This window comes from Lissotriton helveticus, chromosome 10, assembly GCF_964261635.1.
Source record: "Lissotriton helveticus chromosome 10, aLisHel1.1, whole genome shotgun sequence".
Lineage (NCBI taxonomy): Eukaryota > Metazoa > Chordata > Amphibia > Caudata > Salamandridae > Lissotriton > Lissotriton helveticus.
In genome coordinates, this window is record NC_136071.1 from 251,421,827 (window position 1) to 251,438,630 (window position 16,804).

At 48.0% G+C, this 16,804-nt stretch overlaps 1 protein-coding gene across 1 annotated transcript in view; it reads left to right on the plus strand.

The window, feature by feature from the left end:
- The window catches only part of SMG1 (SMG1 nonsense mediated mRNA decay associated PI3K related kinase), a 1,634,890-nt gene that overhangs the window by 150,470 nt on the left and 1,467,616 nt on the right, over positions 1-16,804 (plus strand). Inside the window, exon 3 of the mRNA XM_078665250.1 lies at positions 8,420-8,572. Within this exon, the coding sequence (XP_078521376.1) occupies positions 8,420-8,572 (153 nt within the window). The remainder of the gene's footprint in view (positions 1-8,419; positions 8,573-16,804) is intronic.

Consider the following 16,804-nt stretch of genomic DNA (forward strand, 5'->3'; position numbering starts at 1 on the left):
CGGTATTGTTCGCGTGCGGTCTCGAGCTTCATCCGACTCTTCGGGTCTGAATTCTGCGGAGTCGAGTAACTCTTCGGACATCGAGGCCCTCTCGTCGCAGCAAGTCACCGGCACTCTTACCATGGAACGGAGTCCGTTCAAGTTCTGCCCCGTCTGTGGGTCCAAATACCCACATATCGACGTGCATCCAGTCTGTAACAGATGCCTCTCGCCGACCACAACGAGGACCACTGCATGGCCTGCTCAAAGTTCAGGTCAAAGAAAACGCTCAAGCTTCGGCGCGCGGCGCGCCTCGAGGCCCGGCGAGCGGCTCCGGCACCCGACGACATATTCGATGACCCCGCAGAAGAAGGCCGAAGCCATCATCTTCAGATTTCACCACCGTCGACGGAGGTCGAGGCCGATCCCGAGGAACACGTCGAGGAACAGAGCCAAGACCTTGAATACGTCTAGGAGGTAGGGGACGACGAAGAAGTTTATGGGGCCGCGGAAGATAGCTCGGAGGAAGAGCTATGCCCCGAAAGTTACATGATTCAGCCGCAGGTCACGGGATCGCCACTCGGCCTTACCCACGACCCTGAACCGCTATCCCCAGCCCCGCCTTCTGGCCCGGCCACGGACACACCAGCGGAGACGCCATTGCGCGTATCGAAACCGAAACCTTCGGAATCGACGGCACCAAAGATGGCCGACGTCCCATCAAAAACGAAACCGAAACCTTCGGATTCGACGCCACCTAAAATGGCCGACGTACCATCAAAAATGACAAAGCCTGCTCCCTCATCGACTCCGTCGCCCTCCGGCCCTCCGAAGTCGAAGAAGGCTGTCGAGTCGACAGCGCCGCAGAAAGTGGCCAAGGACCCGTCCTCGAAGAAGGTCGTCCATCACGTGTCGAGCACGGTTACGCCGGCAAAGTTCACTAAAGCTGTCGAAGCAAGGTCAGCACAGGACCACGACCCGAAGTCCGGAGGCACTGCGCATCGGCACAAAGACACCAAATCTAAAGCAACGGCATCGGCGCCTAAGCCTACAACGGGGGCACGGACCGTTGCAGCCGAAGATTCGTCGGAGGTCACCTCGTCGCCACCGAGGTCCTCCGATAGTGGCGGACATGGAGCATCGGTTACCAAACCCTCCGCTTCATTCACAAAGCAGGTCACTGACTCCCTCAAACGTATTCGGGAGAAGGCTTCAACGTCGACAACTCACACGCCGTCGGCTCCGAAACCGGTGAACGCACCTGCGAAGACTTCAACCAAGCTTCTCTACACTCTGCCGCCGAAGGTGGCACCGAAGGCATTTGCAACCAAATCGGTGCCGAAGATCACAAACGTCAGAACCTTCGACACAAAGTGGCCGATTGGATCGACATCAAGCCTCCGAAGAACACTCTGAGCATTACATCGATGCCGAAACCGGGAAATTGACCCTCTATAAACGAAAGATCACTTCCCAACCATTGGAATCCTATGTCATTCCATTGAAAAAGAAAAGGCCGGCACAGGACATTCCTGCCCTTGTTGAACCTATTCAGCCTCCACCAAGGAGGAGTCCATCACCTTCCCCCAACCAGTCAGGGGGAGAGGACAATAACCAGGATGAACAGTACAATTTCCCAGCTGACAATGACCCTGATGTACAACAGGACTCATATGACGACACTGGTGACCAGGGAGGCCATCCGGTGGTACAGGACCCACAGGGTTTTGGTGCACGTACATCCCCAACTGAGGATTCAGCGGCATTTAATGCCTTGATAGAGCGGGCAGCTGCGAATCATGATGTGGACATGCATGCTGACCCGGTAGAAGAAGATTTTTTGTTTGACACTTTCTCTGTCTCAGAGAGAACAGTTAAGACACTTCCTATGCTAAAAGGTGTCCTTAAGCATGCCCCAGAGATCTTTAAAGAACCTACCAGGGCGAGAGTGGTGAACCCACGTATCGAAAAGAAATACAGACCGGCACCTGGGGACCCTGCATATATTCGGGGACAGTTGCCTCTGGACTCGCTGGTGGTCGCCAATGCCCGCAAAAGGGCGAACTCCCAGACAACGGGTGAAGCTCCTCCCCCAGACAAGGAGTCGAAAGTGCTTGAGGCAGCGGGCAAAAGGGTGGCTGCGCAGGCTGCCAATATCTGGCGTATATCAAACACACAGGCACTATTGGCACGATATGATAGGGCGCATTACGACACCCTAGAACAGCTCCTTCAACACCTACCTGATCAGTTTAAGGAGGGAGCAGAAATGCTCATACAAGAGGGAAAGCTCATTTCAAACGCTGCAATAAAGTGTGCACTTGATGTGGCTGATACAGCGGCTAGGGCGATTAACACTAGCGTCATGTTAAGGCGACAAGCATGGCTTCGCATATCAGGCTTTAAACCTGACATTCAAACAACAATACTCAACCAGCCCGTTAATCCTGACAGACTGTTTGGCCCAGATGTTGACACCACCCTCGAGAAAATTAAAAAGGACAATGAGACCGCTAAGTCCATGGGGGCGCTTCAGTCTCAACAGTTCAGGGGAGCACTTTTCGTCGCTCAGGTGCACGCGGTGTTACCAGAGGACACTTGGGTCAACAGACACAATTCACGAAAGGTGGCGCACAATCCTCGTACCCCAAACAGGGTAGAGGGGGTTACAGAGGTAATAGTGCCAAGGGCAGAGGCAGAGGAAACAACAACTCCCGTTCCTCTGCCGCCAACAAACAGTGACTCTCTGTCACTGCCCCCCGACCATCCAACACCTGTCGGGGGGAGACTCCATCAGTTCCTGCCAGTCTGGACATCCATCACCACAGACAGAGGTGGGTAAGACAGCTTATCCAGTACGGTTATTGTTTGGAGTTGACCTCCACTCCACCCAACATTCCCCCAAGACAACGTCCTATGTCGGCAGAGCACTTGCACTTATTGCAGCAGGAAGTAGTGGTGATGCTGCAAAAAGGCGCAATCGAGCTCGTACCAGTGGAGGAGGAAGGCACAGGGGTCTATTCCCTGTACTTCCTTATCCCAAAGAAGGACGGATCCCTCAGACCCATTCTGGATCTACGCCCCCTCAACCTGTATATACTGTCAGAACACTTTCACATGCTTACACTGCAACAGATTCTTCCCCTGCTAAACCAAGGGGACTTCCTAGCAACCTTGGACCTCAAGGATGCTTATTTTCACATACCACTCCACCCATCCCACAGAAAATACCTCAGGTTCACCATCCACAACAGGCATTATCAGTTCAAAGTCTCAATCTTCGGAGTGACCACTGCCCCCAGAGTGTTTACAAAGTGTCTGGCGACAGTTGCGGCGCACCTCAGGAGACAGAACATACATGTCTACCCTTACCTAGACGACTGGCTCGTTCAAGCAAAGTCGGAACGGAAGTGCGCCGCAGACATGTCCCACACCATTCGCCTCCTTCACAGTCTGGGGTTCTCGCTAAACTACCCAAAGTCGCACCTTCAGCCAGCCCATGTGCGGCAGTATCTGGGCGCAACAATAAATACCCTGACTGCTATGGCTCAGCCAAACCCGGTCAGGATCGACAACATTCAGTCGCTGATCCAAAGGTTCAGACCGCAACACACTACCAGCGAGAGTGTTCATGCAGTTGATAGGCATGATGGCCTCCTGCATCTTCATAGTCCCGCACGCAAGGTTGCATATGCGTCCGCTCCAAGAATGCTTGGCAAATCAGTGGACACAAGCTCAGGGACAACTGACAGACCTAGTGTTGGTGACCGGTCGGACATACAACTCTCTGCATTGGTGGAATCCACACAACCTTTGCAAGGGACGACCGTTCCAAGAGCCTGTGCACAGATTATCCTAACGACGGACGCATCTCTCCAAAGGTGGGGAGCTCATGTGCTCCACTACACGGTGCAGGGACTGTGGACAACTCAGCAACAGAAGTTGCACATCAACTACCTGGAATTGATGGCAATCTTCATGGCGCTCAAGTCCTTCAAGGTACATCTGTGCAACAAGGTCGTGTTGATCCGGACGGACAACATGACCGCCATGTACTACATCCAAAAGCAGGGAGGTACTCACTCGCCACAGCTGTCTCATCTGGCTCAGAGCATGTGGAAGTGGGCCATTCAGAGGAACATTTTCCTCATGGCAGAACACCTCCCGGGCAAGGACAATCAGATGGCGGATCTGCTCAGCAGATACAGCCATCAAATGCACGAGTGGGAGATACATCCATCAGTACTCCACCCGTACTTCCAACAGTGGGGTCATCCACAGATAGACCTCTTTGCTACAAGGGAAAACGCAAAATGCCAAAGCTTTGCCGCCAGGTTCCCTCACCCAGAATCGCAAGGGAATGCGATATGGATGAACTGGTCAGGCAGATTTGCGTACGCTTTCCCCCCAGCGCCTCTCATTCCGCTGGTGGCAAGAAAGCTAAAGCAACACTCGATGACGCTCATCCTGGTTGCTCCAACGTGAGCGCGCCAACCATGGTACACCACGTTTCTAGAACTTTCCGTGGTACCGCATCAAAGGCTGCATCTCTCTCCAAGCCTCTTGAAGCAGAGCCATGGTGCCATTCAGCATCCAGATCCGCAACAGCTCAACCTGGCGATTTGGCTCCTGAGGTCCTAGAGTTTGGCTACCTCAACCTGCCTCCTGAATGCATGAATATCATACGAGAGGCGAGAAAGCCCACTACCAGAGCTTGCTATGCAGCGAAATGGAAGCGGTTTGTCATTTACTGTACAGAACACAATATCAACCCGCTGGATGCATCCATTCCTAACATCATCTGCTATTTGTTACATCTTTACAAATGCAATCTAGCATACGCTTCCATTCGGATACACTTACCCGCCATAGCGGCTTATCTCCAGAACAGGCAGCATCTCTCTGTTTTCAGGGTGCCTGCCATTAAAGGCTTTCTGGAGGGACTGAAACGAGTCATTCCTCCGAGAACACCACCAGCTCCAGTGTGGAACCTCAATGTGGTCCTCATTAGGATAATGGGCCCCCATTTTGAGCCACTGCACTCCTGCGAAATTCAGTTTTTAACATGGAAAGTGGCCTTTCTCATTGCTATTACATCGCTCAGGCGTGTTAGTGAGCTGCAAGCGCTCACAATCCAGGAGCCATTCATACAAATTCATTCAAACAGGGTAGTACTACGCACTAACCCCAAATTCCTTCCGAAAGTGGTGTCACAGTTTCATATCAACCAAACTATTGACCTGCCCGCATTCTTTCAAAACCCACAAACAGTAGCGGAAAGAATGCTCCATACATTGGACGTTAGGAGGGCGTTGATGTACTACATTGACAGAACACAACACTTTAGGAAAACACAACAACTTTTTGTTGCCTTCTCAGCACAGCACAAAGGCAACCCTATTTCCAAAGCAGGAATAGCCAGATGGATTGTTAAGTGCATTCAAATCTGTTATCAAAAAGCTAAACGTACTTTAACAATACCCCCAAGGGCGCACTCCACACGCAAGTTGGGGGCCTCCATGGCCTTCCTGGGGAACATTCCTTTGGAAGACATTTGTAGAGCAGCCACGTGGGCTACACCGCACACATTTACCAAACATTACTGTGTCGATGTGCATTCCAAGCAGCAAGCAGCTGTAGGACAGGCTGTTCTCAAGACACTCTTTCAGACTTCTGCAGCTGGCACGGGCAACCGCCGTTAATGGAGGGACTGCTATGTATTCTATGCAAAAGATGAATTTAGCAGCCCACACGCCTCGAACTGAATATGCTACTTACCAGTATGCATCTGTTCTTGGCATGTAGGGCTGCTAACATTCATATCGCCCACCCTCCTCCCCGGTGCCCGTAGCGGCTGCAGATACTCTCTTGCATTCAATCATTAGCATGGACATCCTTTACACTATTTCACTCCATCTCTGCCACAATGGCTAAAAACAATCTGGGGATGGAGTCGAGGCCCATGCGCACTGTAGTCCAGGGGAGGAGCCACCTATCTCGTGATACTTCGAAGACTCTTCCAGGACAACAATGTGCAATCATCCGGACCCAACACTAGGCGGCGATCTATGCAAAAGATATGAATGTTAGCAGCCCTACATGCCAAGAACAGATGCATACTGGTAAGTAGCATATTCATTTAGCTGTGGCCAAAGTGTGGATAAACGTTTTTCGTGAGACCATCAGAATGAGGTGGAGCTTTCTTCTGAGAGAGCTCGGGTGGCAAAACAAGAAGCAGAGAGAGATCTTACTTGGAGTTGAAAAGTAAGCTGTGAATCAAATTTTACCCCCAGGTTTTTAGCCAACGGAGTAGGAGTCGGGGGAGCTCTTGCCTCAGGCGGCCATCACAAGCTAGAATCTGGGACAAGTTTAGTGCCAAAGAAAAGAACCTCTTTTTTTCCAGGGTTGTATTTTAGATAACGTTCCTCCATCCAGGTTACCACCTGTTTCAGACATAGCTTAAACGAATTAAGAGATGGAGTAGGTTTCTGGAAAGCAAGAAAGAGCTGGGTATCATCATAAGAGACCACCCGCACCCCCCACGTTTCCACCAATTTGGCATGACCCTCCAGATATATATTGAAAAGAGTCTGACTAAGGGCTCAGCCCTTGGGGGACCCTAAAAAGCAGTATTTTGGAAGAAGAGGTAAAAGGAGGAAGAAAATCCGCTAGGGAGCAATACGAAAGACTATTTCAACCAGCTCAAGGCTTGGCCTCTGGCACCAGTCCTTTCAGTTCTGTCAAGTAAGGTGGCATAGGAAACTGTGTCAAAAGCTGAGGTCAAGTCCAACTGCATGAGCAGCACAGGCGAACCCTGATCTAATTTTTCCTTGATATATTCTGATACCTCTAACAGAGTGGACTCCGTAGTTAGCCCAAGCGTAAGCCCGATTGAGACTCATGCAGCAGAGAATTAGATTCTAGGAAATGAGACAACTGTATATTGGCCCTTTTCTCTAGAAGTTTAGCTACTGTGGGGAGACGAAATGTGGATCTAAAGTTGCTCAAGACCTTATGATCTGCTGATGGCTTTTTTAGAATTGGACATAGGAGAGCATGTTTCCAACAGAGTGGAACCTCACCCAATTCCAGAGTTTTATACATTTATATGGGGCATGAGTGATGTGCAAGGTATTGAACAAGCTGACCATGCTTTTTTGAAACATTTATTAGTGATCCCCCGAAGCTGCTCTAATGTCATCTATCTTGATGAATTGGGTTTTCGTTATATCGTGGACAGAATAAAATTATGACCACTTTTACTTTGGCATTCTATTTGGACTCGGCAGGTTGCACTAATGAACAAACTTGTGTTAAAGGACTGTCTGAAAATGTGTGCAGCTCTCAATATAATGTGGTTTGCGTATGTAAAGCCGACTTGTGAGGACGTTGGGCTCCCAGCCTTATTCCTTTCATCTGACTCATGTCTGAGTATTATTAAGACTTAAGTTAAAACATTTTTTGGGGATAATACCACGATGGAAAGAAGGGTGGCAGATAAACATAAAGCATCAGTGATCACTTATAGTCTGGTATATATTCAAGAAGGCCTCCTATACTTTTTATCCTTGATCCAGAACCTTCTACATTGCTTTGTTCTAACCAGGCTTCATTTTCATTATTTACTCCTCATGGTGGGTTACCCAGTTAATTGTTATTCCTTATCAGACCACGGTCCCGGTCCATGTGATGGTGTTTCCCCTCAGACTAATCTACATATTGTAATTTTTTGCCCTTTTTATGCTATCCCAAGCAGAGAATTTATACTGACTCTTATTCAGGTGTTTAAGTTCAGACAGTGCAGACCTGCTCTATTTTTGCAACAATTACAGTGCCCCTTGATATGTTACTCAATGGCATTTTTATCTGGCATTTTTTTTAAATACGGAAATGTGCAATACGGTAAAGGGCCTTTACTGAAGCTATTATTTATTGGTAATACGAGATATGCTGTATGCTAGGTTGTTTTAATGTACTGGATTTTAAGATTTTATTCTAATCAATTTGATGTTTTATGGCTCGTTTAACTCTTATTGCTCTGGGTTGGGACTACACATTGTGTTAAAAAGATAAAGAACGTATATATTGTTATTTTTGTTGTGCTTTATGCAACTGAAATGTAGCGATTTAAGATTTTTTTGACTGACTGGTCCAACCTCTATTCATTTAAAAACATTTTTTTATTGAGTTGCAGTTGAAAATTCCAACACGGCCTACACAATAAAAGAAAGTTACAAACAAATATACAATATAAATAAAGTATAACTGCCCTGCTGAATCCTCTCCTCCCCCTGCCCTTACATCTACAGTTGTATAGAAAAACACCCTGGATGCAACACAACCTCAATTCATTGTGTTCCTGTTTGAAGTAGATAAATATTGATGGGCTTGGCAGTGACAGGGTGAACTTTGCTTTTAAATGTAAATTTATTTATCATAGGTGGTTACAATGGTAATGGAGGATCTGGTGAAAATGCCTATGGTCGGAAGTCGTTGGGGCAAGAGCTGAGGGTTAACAATGTGACACCTGATTTCACCAGTGTTCAGCATGGAACTCGTGCTTTAGCATCAAAAGATATGAGGAAATCCCAGGGTAAGATGCAGTGTTATTTAAAGGTTTGATTTCAAACTCAATTATTTCAATGTGTTTTTATTTTTTTTAAACTCCAAATGTATTGTTACTTTTATGAAATATTAGTTTTTAAAAAACCTAAGATATGCTTTTAAAATGTTTTCTATGCGGCTGTAGTAGGAAACCCAAAGCCATTTGGCTGAAGCTTAAAGAATAACCTTACCTAACCTTCATTTTTGAAATATTATCTAAATTGGTGCTTCATTGAGCCATAAATTGCTGCTGTTGGTGGTTCAGGGGTGTTTGGCATCCAAGTTGATGCTGAAGAGTGGTGGGCCAGGGTAAATTCTGACAGTGAGATAATAGTGGGGTGTTGCAGTTTTCCTGATCCTTCCTGGCACAGGCTTTGATTGTTCCGATGAGTGTTTGGATTGTAATTTTCTTTGTTTCTGTGAGATAGAGACCAGGGCAATCTGACCGAAGGTTTAAAATAAAAAGTTATTAGTTATATAAGTATACAAAACCACCCGTGGCTGTACAGCAGTACAACAATACATACGTTCAAATTGGTCCTAGGCACAAAATGTCGAACAGAACACAATTCAAACTAGTATGATATTGCATATTCATGATCAGGAGCTGGTGGTGTCATTGTCTTGTGAACGTAAATAAAGTAGTAGTGGTTCCCAGATATCCTTGGGCTTGGAGGTGGTAGGCAGCTCTACACGGCCAATGTCTCAGTACACCATATCCTTTAGCCATTGTACGATAGAGGGGCTCAGGCGGCTCTCCCTGAGCTTAGCTAGAAGTAATGCTATGTTTACAAGTCTGCATAATAAACCTTTCAGAGATGGTACCAGGCGTAGCGGAGAGCAGTCCAAGTCATAATCTGTCATGTCTTTCATTATTTTAATCACAGCAGCCCAGAATTCTGCCACTTTCTCACATTCCCGTGCCAAGTAAAAGAAATCCGCCCGAGGTGTCGCATCACTTATACTTATCATGATCTCTGAGACCATGTTTGCAGAGTTTATATGGCGGGTGATGAAGTTGGTGAATGTAGTTAAAGTGAATAATTTGTAAGTTACCATTAGGTGTGAGGGCTTGAGTTAGCTGGCAGCAGCGCCCCAGTCTTTCTGTGTGATTGGTGGATCTAGTTTCTTATTCCACTGCTCCATGCTCATGCTTTGAGGCAGAGAAAGTTCGTCTTGCGCAGCACGATAAAGAGTAGTCACCATTTTATTCTTTGTGATACTGGTAGGCAGGGTGTGCAGGGGCAATAGCGTTAGGGGTTCTGTCGGGAATGTGGGGTAGTGTACCTGCAGTGCCTTTCTTAGCCTGTGGATGGTAAAGGCATAGAGAGGCGTTTGATTTTGTACATAGCTTAAGTCCCTTTGTGTCAAAAAACTGCAGTCTGGGAAAAGGTCCTGCATTTTGTCAATGCCCGCCAAGGTCAGAATGCGCATGACTCTTGTGTAAATGATATACCAGCATGATATGCCAGAGGCATGATTTGAGAATATAACAGAAGTTTATCTACCCTGCGGCCTAGTTCCTGCCAGGCAGCAATGGTAGTATCAATGGAGTTATTTCAGCACAGGGTGTGCCTCTGCACACGTGGGTCAGTATGGACTCCAGGGGGATGGGGTGTGCATCGTCGTCCACCGCAACATATGGGATGTAGTCATGGGTGCGATACCAATAGTAAGCAAACTGGGCTTGTGTGCATAAATAATAAAGATGTATGTCGGGTACACTAAAGCCCCCCTACTGTAATCCAATGTGAGGGTTGGTAGGCTAACGTGTGCTTATTTACCTCCCCATATAATTTTAATGAACAGTGATCGAATCGTTTTGAAAAGTGTTGCGGGGAGTGGTATGGGGATGGTGCTGAAGTAATAGAGGACCTTAGGTAGGGCGACCATTTTTATAAGAGCCATGCGGTCTGCTAGTGATAGTGGCAGGCGTATCCATCTGTCTACCTGTTCCAGTTTTATGCAAGTTGTGCCATCATGTTCACAAATCACTACATCCGGGTCACGGTGGACCCACACGCCAAGGTATTTTACAGGGTCAGTCGCCCATATCAGCGGGAAATTCAGCGTGTGGGGAGGAGTAGATGCGGTTAGCGGGACGACTATTGATTTAGACCAATTAATAGTGATGTCAGAGAATCACCCGAACCAGATATATTCTCTTAGCTCCGGCCCAAGAAAGGTGTGTGGTTCTCTAATGCATAGGAACATGTCATCCGCATAGAGTGATATGCTCACCGGGAGGTGGGCAAATTGTAACGCTGCTGCTCTGTGAAGCGGTCTAATAATACATGCCAGGGGTTCCAGCATGATTGCGAATAGGAGCGGTGAGAGGGGACATCCCTGTCTCGTTCCTCTATGAATTCGGATGGGGTCCAATGTAATGCCCTCTATTCGCATGCACGCTGATGGGGCTGTATATAGTTGATGTATCCAATTGATAAATAGTGGTGGGAAACCCATCCGATGTAAAATGTTAAAAAGGTAACTCCACTCTATCGAGTCGAAGGCTTTGGCTGCATCAAGCATTGCCATCGCCAGCAGATCAGGGTTTAGAACATGGTACATGGCAAACAGCGTCCGTAGGTTATCGATGTAGATCTGTCGGGTATGAATCCGGACTGATCCGGCAGGACTAATTAAGGCATCAACGGCGTGAGTCTGGTCGCCAGTACTTTTGCCAACCGATTAGCATCGATATTTGAGTGACAGTGGACGGTAGGAGCCACATCGGTTTGGTGGATTATCCTTTTAAAGCAAAGTGATGAGGGCCTCTCTGAGAGTCGGGGGGAGCGTGCCCAGCTCGAAAGCTTCAGCGTACATTTCAACAAGATAAGGTGTCAGTTCGTCTAAGAACTCCTTATAGAACTCGCAGGTGAGCCCGTCCGGGCCCAGAGCTTTTTTGTTTGGAAGGGACTTGATTGCTGCCTTTATACCCTCTTCGGTTATAGACTGGCACAAGTGTTCTCTGCGACTATCTGATAGCCACGCAAGAGTGATGTCTGATAAATAGTTACCGTATTCTGTTGCAGAGGCCCTGGTCTGTGAGGTATACATGTCTACGTAAGCTGTATGGAATTGTGTGACAATGTCTCTTGTAGAGTAGTGATCTACCTCCGATGCGTCTGTTATTTTAGTAATGATGTGTGCATTTTCACTGGCCTTAATTTTAATTGCTAATGTGTGTCCTGTTCTGCCGCCCTCACCATACGTTCGGGCCACATGGCGCCTGTATAAATAACGAATTTCGGTGTCCGCCAAAGTGTTGTATTCCTTGATTAATTCCTTTATTTGGGAAAGGAGTGTCGTGCTATGAGAACGCTCATATTCATGTTCAAGGTGCTGTAAGGCGTGTTCGGTCTTAGAAAGCTGGCCCCTAAGATCTTTTAATGTTTCATCTGTTGTGCTAATGCATGTGCCACGGATCGTAGCTTTGAATGCCTCCCATAGGATTGCCACGCTGTCTAATGTCCCTTTATTTTGAGCAAAATATTGTATAATGGCCTCCTGGATAGTGTGTGTATAGAGGGGGTCAAGTAGCGCTTCAGAGCGGAAACGCCAGGTGAATTGTTGGGGATGTGTCAGTGCGATGTGCAGTTTGAGTCTAACAGGATTGTGGTCTGAAAGTGTTCTTGGAAGCACCTCGGTCTCTGATACCCAGGTCATGTTGCAATCGCTCATGATCCAATAGTCAAGCCGAGACCAGCTTCCTTGGATGGTGGAAATGTGTGCCTACTAATTTGGTTGGATTACGCAGGTGCCAGACATCCGACAGAGCAAGTTCTGCCATACCCTCGTTAATAATCCTGACAGTTCTGGGCGAGTGTACCATCCCTTCCCCCTACCCCCACTCCACTTAACTTGTCCATAGTTTGGTCTAAATGAGTATTTAAATCACCACCCCATATTCTGGTAGCTTCCTGCCAGTCAGGCAGTATGGAAAGTATCTGCTCATAGAACTCGGGGTCTTCTACTTTGGTGCTGTATATGTTCACCAGTGTGATCAGAGGTCCGGCTTCTTTGCCAGGTGTTAAAGCGTACCTGCCTGCAGCTTTTTATCGCAATAAAGGGCATATTTTTATTGATGAGGGTAAGCACCCCTCTAGCATATGACGAGTAGGGTGAAGCCGGTCTGTAGCCCGCCCATTTAGCCCCTATCTGCGCCTCAGTGTGACGTGTTGGGTGTGTTTCTCGTATGAGGACATTTTTAACGTCGTGACGATCTAAATAGGCGAGCGCTTGTCGTATTTTTTGAGGGAGAGTTGAGCCCCCTCTCATTCCATTTTAGACATACAATTCTTTCATGCAACATCTCTATACTTCACATATATCAATTGACATTCCCCAATTAGTATCTTTTCTGTATCAAAATCCAGCCTTTAATAGGACTTCTTAGTACCTTACAGCCATCTTAACAGTTTCCCCTATACCCCCACCCGTCTGCCCCCCACCCACTTCAGCAACCCCAACCTGCCAAAGCCAACCCAAACCCTCCCAAACAGTACCCAATATATACAGAAAGCCACCGTAGCAGCTATGGGGATCACCCAACGGGGGAGTGCTGGAGCGCAAAATCCCTCCCAAGTGTGAAGGGAGGTGGGCGGAGGTGAAAAATACTGTATCCCACCTATAACTTAAATTAGAGTAGCCCTGGGGCAGTGATAGAAATGTTAAATATGACAGTCGTATATAATCAAGAAAACATAAAAGTCTTATCTGCCGGTGCAAGCGAGTAGTCCGCTGTAGTCTGTATTGAGTGCCAGGGAGAACATACCCGCTTGAAGGTTTGAGCGACATTGCTATACTACTGCAGAAAGGAAAACCCTCTGTGTACATATCGTGAGAATCATTCTGCGGTGCCTTGTGAGGAAGCATCGTTGCCGTTGTCTTCATGATTAGAGGAGCTCTTAGATTTAAGTTTCAGCACCGTGGCATATTCCATTGTGGTTTTCGGCGACGTGAAGATCCTCGATTTGCCATTCATGTCAATACGCAATCGCGCTGGATACAGCATTGCGTAGAGAATCTTCTCTGCCATAAGGATTTTCTTTGATTGAAACTCCTTCCGAGCCGCCTGCACCGCTACGGTGAAATACGGATACAAGGCAAGTGAGTTGCCTTCATGAACAATGTTCCCCTTATCTCTGGACATGCGGAGAATGATATCTCGGTCTCTGTAATTTAGGAGACGCACGATTATGGGGCGTGGTGGGGCCACGGTTGGGGTCTGGTAGCTAGTGAGCGATGAGCACGCTAGACTATCAAACCGGATGATAGGTTTTCAGCCCCAAAAATCGACTGCAGGAGAGTCTCAATATATGTTTCGAGGCGGCCCTTGTTGGTTGTTTCCGGTAATCCTGTTGTGCGTAGATTATTGCGCCTCGATCTCGCTTCAAGGTTCTCATTTTTGCCTGTATTACAGCTACCTGCTGCAGGCCGTTCCCCGCATCCGATATATGCGTTTCCGCCTCTCCGAACCGTAGCGCTCGTTTGTCTAACTTGGCGGCCATGTGGTCCATTCTCAAATTAAGGACATCTATCTTGCTGTCTATAGTATGTAAGCTTGCCTGGACTGCCATGAGCGTTTTTTCAATCGCAGATAGGCTATCAGCAGGGGTGTCTAACGCCGAGTCCGACGTGGCTCGTTGTTAGGATTTGCTTGCTTTGCGAGGTTTAAACGTGAGGTGAGGCTGACTCCACTCTGTTTTGCCCATTTTTTTCTGTGCTTATTCACCAGCCGCATTTGGAAGTGGGTAGGGAGTGTTCGACAGGCTGAATCACAAACAGGCAGTGTGCCCTGGTCTCCCACACCAGGGTGGGAACTCTAATTGTGTATACTATGCATGGGGCGGCACAGACAGGGGTGACCACAAAAGAAGTCTTCACAGCGATGGCAACTCCTTGCCACAGTTCACCACCTAGCCGATTAACTCGCAGCAGAGATGCCCACCCTGCCCGTGGAACTCACTCGGTTAGTTATTCCCGGCTACTGATTTTGTGTCTTCAATCCTCCATGGTTTACTGTGTCTCCAGCGACTACCAGGTATGGGGGCAGTACAATGTAGCGCACAGACTCTGATCCCTGCTGTTCCCCGATAGACACTCACAGCGCTGGGGTTCGTGGAGCGAAGAGGCCGCAAAACACACGTGCTCACAGGTGGAGTTATAGTTCCTTTGGAGCCAAGCTGCGGCCCGCACCCGCCACAAGCACCAGTCTAGGAGTCAGATAGCTCTCAGTGCCTACGCATGTCCCACAAGGCTGGTATTATGAAAGCTCAACCCCTCCGCTCGGGGCCCTAGGCCACTCCACTCACGTGAGGCGCTGACTTGAGAAGTGAGTGTAGGGCCAAGCATAGGCTCACACGGGCAAACCTCAGACCGACGGCTGGTCTTCTCTCCGGCTCCTGGATCCCAGATGCAGGGTCAGGCGGTGACGCCTCCAGTTACGGGAAGCAAGGTGCTGCGCCGCTGGGTCGCACCGTCAGGAGCCGCTCGCCTCTCAATCTCTGACAAATGTATCGTGGGGCAGGCCGACAGCTCACGGCAGTCAGGCGGAGCGGCAAGGCAGACCGTGTCCGCCCTCCCAGCACGTATCTGCCAATCCCGCTCAGTCCCAGTGTATCATTGGGCAACTCCTCCGTCCCTGGCCGTCAGCCGTGCTCCTCGACTCCGCCTCAGTAGAAGCGCCAGCCGGCAATGTGGATTCTAGGCTGCCATTTTGTAGAGAGGAGTCCGTCGCAAAAGTCGCGGTATGCAGCGTCTCAGTAGTCTCTGGCCACAATATTTTTTCAGTTCATGGTGGCGGAGAAGTTTGGCGTGTCACAATGTCTGCTGTGGGCAGGAAGTGCAGAATTTTGAAAGGATCGTCCCTTCGTCCAGCAGAGCTGCGCTAAGGCGCAGCCAAATTGCTTTGCATCCTCTAGTGCTCCCCAATCTGACCTAAGGTTGATGCAAGTCTAATTCCTTTGAAATGGTGTTGGAGCTAAGGCAGAATAAGTTGCATGTTCAACATTATCTCAACTTTTGCCTGCCTGGTCCCAAGCCATACGTTGTATCAGGTCGTGCCAGACGTGTAGACCCTGGGTTTAAAAGTAGATTCATAAAGGTGAAAGACATGCGAGAATGCACTTAGAGGGGGTGTGGAGGCCAATGAAACAACTTGACTTTTTTACTTCTGAGCAGTGGTCAATAGTTCTGTAGATACATCAGGTTTGAGTGGTTATACTAGTGTCTAGGTTTCCAAAGCCACTGCTGAAATAGCAGAAACTGAATATTGGAGAAGAGAGATGACCAAATTTAGTGACTGAGACAGTGCGTAGAGGAAGAAGGCGAGTGGTTTGGAATGAATTTGGACTCATAAGGTATTTGGGCCGGTTTGGCCACAGAAGCAGTAGTAAAGATAGATATAGAACAGGGAGAGCTGAATAAGAGTGTCGCAGAGCAGTGGAGGTTATTCAAAAAGTGGGGGCAACTTGGTCTTGGGTGTGCCACTGGGTGACAACTGGTGGATAACTTTCATTGTCCGAGCTTCCTCTCTGTTAATTATCAGAAATCTCTTCATTGTTTAGCTGTGTTTGATACTTTTGTTTGTGGATGCGATATAGGGGATGACTGTTGAATGGGGACTGGACAAGTGGAAGTGCTTTTGGGCGGAATGGCTTGGTGCAAAAGGAGCTGAACCATTTAGAAGTAACAATAGGCTGGGGTATCAACGTTACCTGGGTGGTGAGGGTGAACAAGGAGGCACAGTTTTTACTTGGTGACTTTTTCAAATGCTGTTAGCCTTGTTACTGGGGTCTCAACTTTTGCAACTAGATGAGGGAGGGGCAAAACACTCTGCCCATAAGCCACAAAGTAATGCCACTTGTCCCCCCCCACCTGCCCTATCTTTTCCCAAAGCATTGGCTGCAGAGTGGCGCTGGTGGAATGTTAAGTGCTGGGTTTACCTCTGCATATTGTACAAGGGGTGATATAGAATGGTAGCATACACACCGTATGAGAAGGTGCTGCCATCTACTGTACATGGCTATTCTTTGTGATGTGTGAACAGAATATGGAAGGGCATTCAAACGCCAGCTACTGTACAGTAAGCCAAGGTGTACACCTGTTAATTGTGAACAACGCCAAGAGATCCTCTTCTTCTGATATACTTTGCTCATTTAGATTATAACAATTTGGGGTCACGGTTTGGGATTGTTGAGGGGAGTGTGATTTAAGA